Below are 6,000 nucleotides of genomic sequence, written 5' to 3'. Positions count from 1 at the left end.
CTGAACCACAGGGACGTAGTCACCGCACAGTACCCAAGTGAAACAAACGTGAAAAGGAAATACTGTCTTGTAACAGTGCCACAGTCTTGAGTGTGGACACCTGACCCCGGGGTCATGGCCTTCTCTGTACAGGCACCAGCTAGGCTAAATCCAGGCGTCCTCCAGCTAAATAAAGCACCACTCCTGTCTCAAGAGCCACCTACTGTGTGCTCATGACGTCCCAGGCCAGCAAGGCCTTCGTCTCTACTACCTTGGGGACTGATGAGGGGGACAAGGGGACGAGGTGGGAGCAAGATGGGCCTTGCCGGAGTCACCTTAGCTCGCAGCAGTGAGGCTTCCAGCTGGTACTCTGACCTTGATTTACTCGGACACGAGCGCCTTCTTACAAGTTCACCTCAACAGAGGTTTTCTAGGTCCCTGTAAGAATCTCACACACAACTGACATCCGTGTGAGGCCCGCTTTAAACAAAGTCGCCCTGAAATAGGCATCAGCAGAGCGTGTCGAGGCAGAACCCAAATGCAAAGGGAGCCCACTTAATCAACGTTTCCATGTCCAGAGAGGCCAGCAGGTTTCTTGCGTAGAGGGGGAGCTAGGGTATACTGTGGCTCTTAGGCCAACACCCTACAATTAGTCCAGAAAAACTAGCCATTGCTCTGATGGACCGTTTCCATGAGGATCATTTATCAAAAAATAGAAGGACCGCAAAAGCTGTCCGTGGCATCGTACGGGCTTGACTGAGCTGATCACACTTTCGTGAGTGACTCAGTAGCGGTGGCCATCGCCCTCTGTGGGGTGAACAGGGCGAGTGGCCGGCAGACAGCCCGCGCGACGTTGATCTCATGATGGGGCAATTTCGCTCTAAGGTCAGTTGTTCGGGAACATCCCGTCTAAGCCACTGTTCAGTGAACTTGAGAAACTGAGTGACCTTCCGGCAGACGAGTAAGACTTCACAACGACAGGGAGCTGCGACGACCAAAGGCTATGTTGGGCCCCAACGTAAAATCCCCCAAATCAAAACCTCTCCCACTCTGCAAAAAAACCTTGCAAACGTTTCCGCAGAACTTGGCAGGGGGCCGGGAGGGGCACCTCAGCACTGTGGGTGGCCTGAGCTGCGGGCCCACCCCCCCACCCCACCCCCCGCCCGTCCCAGGTGGTAAACCAAGGTAGCGGCTGAGGAGAGGGCAGCAGGGGGCTAGTTCCCATATTCTACTCTCAGGTGCCAACCCAACAGTTAGACCATCAGGTGCACCAAATTAGAGATAAGATGAAGTTCCTCTTTCCGATCAGGGAAATGAGAAGTAGCTCCATTTAACCTTGAGCTCTTTCACTATGCGATGCGGACCACACTCGCCAGGAGCAGGGGTTCTGGTTGGGGGGGCTCCCGGCCCCAGCGCCAATCATGCTTCCTCTGCCAAGCAGAGAAGAAACCCCCTCCCCACCACCCCGATTTCAGGATACACATTGAGACAAGTGAGTTCTTTATTGGTCTCTGTGGCTCTACGAGAGAGCAGCATTATGCCAGAGCCGTGGGCAAGGGCCATGCGCAGGAGAGCCCTGGAGCTCAGGATGACCCGAGGTCCTGCATGATCAGGACCGTCAGTCCTGGGCTTCAGTGGCTGGCCGGGGACCCTGAGCCCAGCATCAGCACCTGTTAGGCACTTGTATGTGCACACTCTTGGCTGCACCCGGACCTGCTGCAGGCAGATGCACTGCGGCCCGCACACAGGACACAAATCCCCAGCCGAGCCGAGCCGGCCCCAGGACTGTGGAACCCGCCAGGCAGCACCAGCAGAGTCCTTGGCGTTCAGGAGCCCCTCTGGGTCTCATTGCTGGAAGCTGTGGAGAGCTGGACCCTGGGGTGACCGTGGTTCAGACAGCTGACATGCCAAGGGAGCAGAGGCCCAGGCGGCCCAGGGCGGGTGGTGAAGGCGGCTCCATTCGCACTCACAGCCTCACCTCACCTCCCCACCCTGTTCCAGGGCCCCGAGGAAGTACCAGGTCCAACCTCCAGATCTCAAAGTGCCAGGGACCAAGGGACCTCAAAGCAGAGAGGTTAAAACCAAACAGCAACTTCACATCATCTGCAGTGAACTCGCCTCCCAGATCATAACACAGAAGCAACGGAACGTGCTTCCATCGTTTGGCTGCGCTCAGGAGTTGCCCATCTTGGACAAGACGCCCCAAAGCCACTGCAAACAGCCCATGGCAGCGCCGTTGGGTCCCGCGGCACCGCGGCTGCCCGCCATCCTCGCAGCCCGCACAGAGCCCATCAAAAGTTCTGTTTCACTTTATTGGATACACCAGGTATGGGAGTTACTAGTGAGATCGATCGGTGTGCCAGCCTGTGAGCCTCCTCTCCCGCCGGCTCTGAAATGAACGGACCTCGCCTACGTAGGACACAAACACTAGCAAACCAAATTACAATCAGGTGGCGTCCCAGGGTGGGTAAAGTAAACAGTTAAATTACTAAGCTCGCCATACGTCCATGAAAATGGCATACAAAACCATATAAATTACATTTCAGGTCTGTACATGATTCTCGAGAAACAAAACAACAATACTGTGCTCTGTACAACGTCGCTCCAAACATTCCAAACCCAAGAAACACTTGCCCCTGAATTCCAGAAAAGTGGGCGAAATACACATGCAGGATGATTAAAATCATTTCACAAAAATGCAAAATTGCATTGGGTTTCTTTTAAGGCACATTTGCATGTAAGGCACTGAGAATTCCCATTTCAGAAGCCCCATGTTCACGGGACCCCGGCAGGCAGGCGGCAGCATCCTGTTCCGGCCGATCCTGGGCGGCAGTGGGGAGACGGTCTCTGGCAGAGGGGCAGGGCGGGGTGGGTGGCAGGGAGACAGCAGGCCGGCTCCATCCTCGAACAGGCCGGCTGCCCCGAATCCCAAAGCCCGACGTCCCGCCTCGCGGCCCCACAGGCCTGTATTCCCAAAGTTGCTCCACATCCGATCCTACGTGCAAGGTGGAGGGCAGACAGTACCTACGTCCCTGCAAAGTGCAGGCCCTGCTCACCCACTGCCCATCTCCCTCGGGGAATGCTGGGGGCGTAGGTGGTCACCGGGCATCCCTCTGGGCCACCACCTTTGCCCGGTCAGGCGCCACCAGCTCAAAGACCCTCCAGCCTCAAGTGGCCACAAACGGCAGCTCTGCGCACGAGAGGACGACACGGGTGCAGATTCTGTGCAGTGGGAGTGCACGCCAGCCCACTGGTGCCTGGGCTCGAGCCTCCCCGCTGAGTGCCCAGTGGCCCCGAGCCCCCTCAGGCCTCCAGCTGCCCCTCGGCCTCATCCATCTGCAGAGTCTCATTGTCCCCTAGCAGCTCGGTTTCTGGGACAGAGCCATCCTCCTCCTCCTCTGCTTCCTGCACTGGGCTCTGGGCCGCGTCATCTGGGGCGTTCTGGGTGTCCTCGGTGGCTTCTGAGAGCAGGGCTGCCCTGTCGGCCATGGACGTGTTGGAGGGCGCCGTGGTGACATAGCCTGTGCTGGTGGAGCCACTGCCACTGTGGTGGGAGCCGGGCTTGGGGACCACCTGGGCGGGCACCTGCTGCGGGGCCATCTGCATCGGGATCTGGACCGGATAGAAGTTGGACAGGTAGGCCCCATAGGCGGGCACCGGCTGGTACCCATTGACTGGGATGTAGAGCTGGGGAGGGGGCACCATGGGCCGGATCTGGCCCTTCATGGGGATGAACGGGGGCTGCGGGAAGGGCTGGGCCTTCTGCTTGGGGCCCCCGTAGCGGGCATTGCTGACATTGCTGACCGGGCTGGTGCTCAGGGAGCTGGTCTGCGTGGTGTTGCTGGCGCCCGAGGTCTGCGCCGAGCTGTTGTAGGTGGACAGGCTGCCCCAGGCACGCAGCCGGCTGTGGATGTCCTTGAAGCGGGGCCGCCGGCTGGGAAACTCGTTCCAGCACTCGATCATCAGGGCATACACCCAGGCGGGGCAGTCGTCCGGGCAGGGCAGCACCTGCCGGCTGCGGACCATCTCCACCACGTCCTGGTTCGAGTGTCCGCAGTAGGGCTGCAGGCCGTAGCTGAAGACCTCCCACAGGACCACGCCGTAGGACCAGATGTCTGAGTCCACGGAGAACTTGCCGTACATGATGGCCTCGGGGGACATCCAGCGGATGGGCAGCAGCGCGCTCCCCATCAGCTTGTAGTAGTCGGCTGAGTACACCTCGCGGAACAGCCCCAAGTCGGAGATCTTCACGTTCAGCTTGTCGTACACGAGGACGTTGCGGGTGGCCAGGTCCTTGTGCACCACGTGGTGGCTGGACAGGTACTCCATCCCCGAAGCGATCTGCGCCACCACGTGCACGAAGTCGGGGGGCTCCAGGGCCGACTTCACTGTGCGGTCGTCGTCTGTGCTGCCCACGTCGGAGTGGGGCGAGCGCATGACCAGGAACTCGTGGAGGTCACCGTGTGAGCAGTAGCTGAAGACCATACTGAGCGGCTGGTCCTTGGTCACCATGCCCAGCAGGCAGACAATGTTGGGGTGCTGCAGCCGGGCCCGCAGCATGGCCTCGTGCCGGAACTCCTCCCGGAGCGGCCCCTCTGCTTTGTCCTTCAGCGTTTTGATGGCCACGGCCTGGCTCTGCTCCCCTGGCGCCGGGCCAAACAGGTGGCCTTTGTAGACCTTCCCAAACCGGTCCTCTCCGAGCTCCTCCATGAACCTCACCGACGACAAGCTGATCTCCTTGAGCTTGGCCTGCCGAGAAGAAAAGCTGTCGTGAAACACTTGCATTTGCACAACAGGGCAAGGATGGGGGGGGAGGGGGATTGGGGGGGGACCGAGGGGGGACCAGGGGCGGTCCCGGTGTCGCCCACTGCACAGCCCAGCAAAGGACCCCCAGCGCTGCCCATCCCAGGCTCAGCCTGCCCTGCACACCGCTCTCTGCTCTTAACCACACTGACAGCATGAGGCTGCCTGAGGACCCCCGCTGGGCTGCAAGTTCTGTCCCCCCAAAACTCCAGAGGCACCATCAGACTGTGTGTGCACACCTGCTCACACTCAAGCACATACACACACACACACACACGCACACACACCCAACCAAGCTGGGCTCCACCATCCCAGAGGCACCCCTGGACTCTCGCATCCATATCCCCCATGCAGGACCCTTCCCAGAGCTCCCCAATGTGCGGCCGGCGTCGAGGCCCAGGCACCACCACTGCTCCTGGAGAGACCCAGCGTGTTTCTGGGACCCCGTGGCGAGCTCCCCACGGTGTCTGCCATTGTCAGAGCCTAGGCCAGCTGCTCTCCAGGGGCTCCGCCATGGGCCCATCCCGCTGCTTCCTCTTGATTGGCTCCGTTGTGACAGAGGCGGCACATGGTGAAATCAGCCCAACGTCCTGCTCCTTCTGTGTGTCCCTCCCTGTGCTCAGAGGCTCCCCCTCTCCTCACCGTCCACCCCCAAAGCCCCAGTGAGTGTGCAGTGGCCGATGGCTACAGAGCCAGGTGAGTCCCTTCTCCCCCCGACCACCCTGAACACCCCCTTCAGAGCCCAGCCTGCCTGCAAGTAGTAATGTTCCCTCATGTAGGCCAGGCTGGCTGTGACAGCCTGTCTCCTGTGCTGTGTGTTGGGGTGTTCTTACCGTCCTAGGGGCTCTTGAGGTGGGTGGGGGGTGGGCAGGGGCTGGAGGGATGGCCTCCAGCCCCAGGTGGAGGTTAGACCAGCCCCGTCCTAACTTCTCTATAAGTCTGCCAATCCACCCTTTCCCTGAAAATCAAAGCAAAACCGACCCAAGCCCAAACTGGCCAGAAAGCAGGGCTCCGTCCCTTACAAGAGCCAGACGGGCCCTTGCCTGGTGGCCCACCCGAGCCCTTTTCATTTTGTTCTGTGGGGACCTCGGCACAGCTCCTCAGGCTCCCGCTAAAGCAGCCATCGAGGCGGAGGGACAAGCCATGGACCGTGGGACAGGGGGTTCCCAACACTCCTACCGCTTCCTTCATAATGACACACGGGTCCTGACATGTCTT

The 6,000-nt window shown here is 59.9% G+C and overlaps 1 protein-coding gene across 3 annotated transcripts in view; it reads right to left on the bottom strand.

Moving 5' to 3' along the window:
• Positions 1–2,272: 2,272 nt before the first annotated feature.
• Positions 2,273–6,000, bottom strand: part of ROR2 (receptor tyrosine kinase like orphan receptor 2) — a 185,018-nt gene continuing 181,290 nt past the window's right edge. For 2 of the 3 annotated variants that reach the window (XM_072841008.1, XM_072841017.1), the window contains one exon: positions 2,273–4,728. In XM_072841008.1, the coding sequence (XP_072697109.1) occupies positions 3,283–4,728 (1,446 nt within the window). In that variant the 3' untranslated portion in view covers positions 2,273–3,282. The remainder of the gene's footprint in view (positions 4,729–6,000) is intronic. The other variant, XR_012037879.1, reaches the window with a different exon arrangement.

The sequence above is a fragment of the Canis lupus genome, chromosome 1, assembly GCF_048164855.1.
Source record: "Canis lupus baileyi chromosome 1, mCanLup2.hap1, whole genome shotgun sequence".
Lineage (NCBI taxonomy): Eukaryota > Metazoa > Chordata > Mammalia > Carnivora > Canidae > Canis > Canis lupus.
The sequence above is the reverse complement of the archived record's forward strand: the minus strand, read 5'-3'. Positions and strand labels throughout refer to the sequence as shown.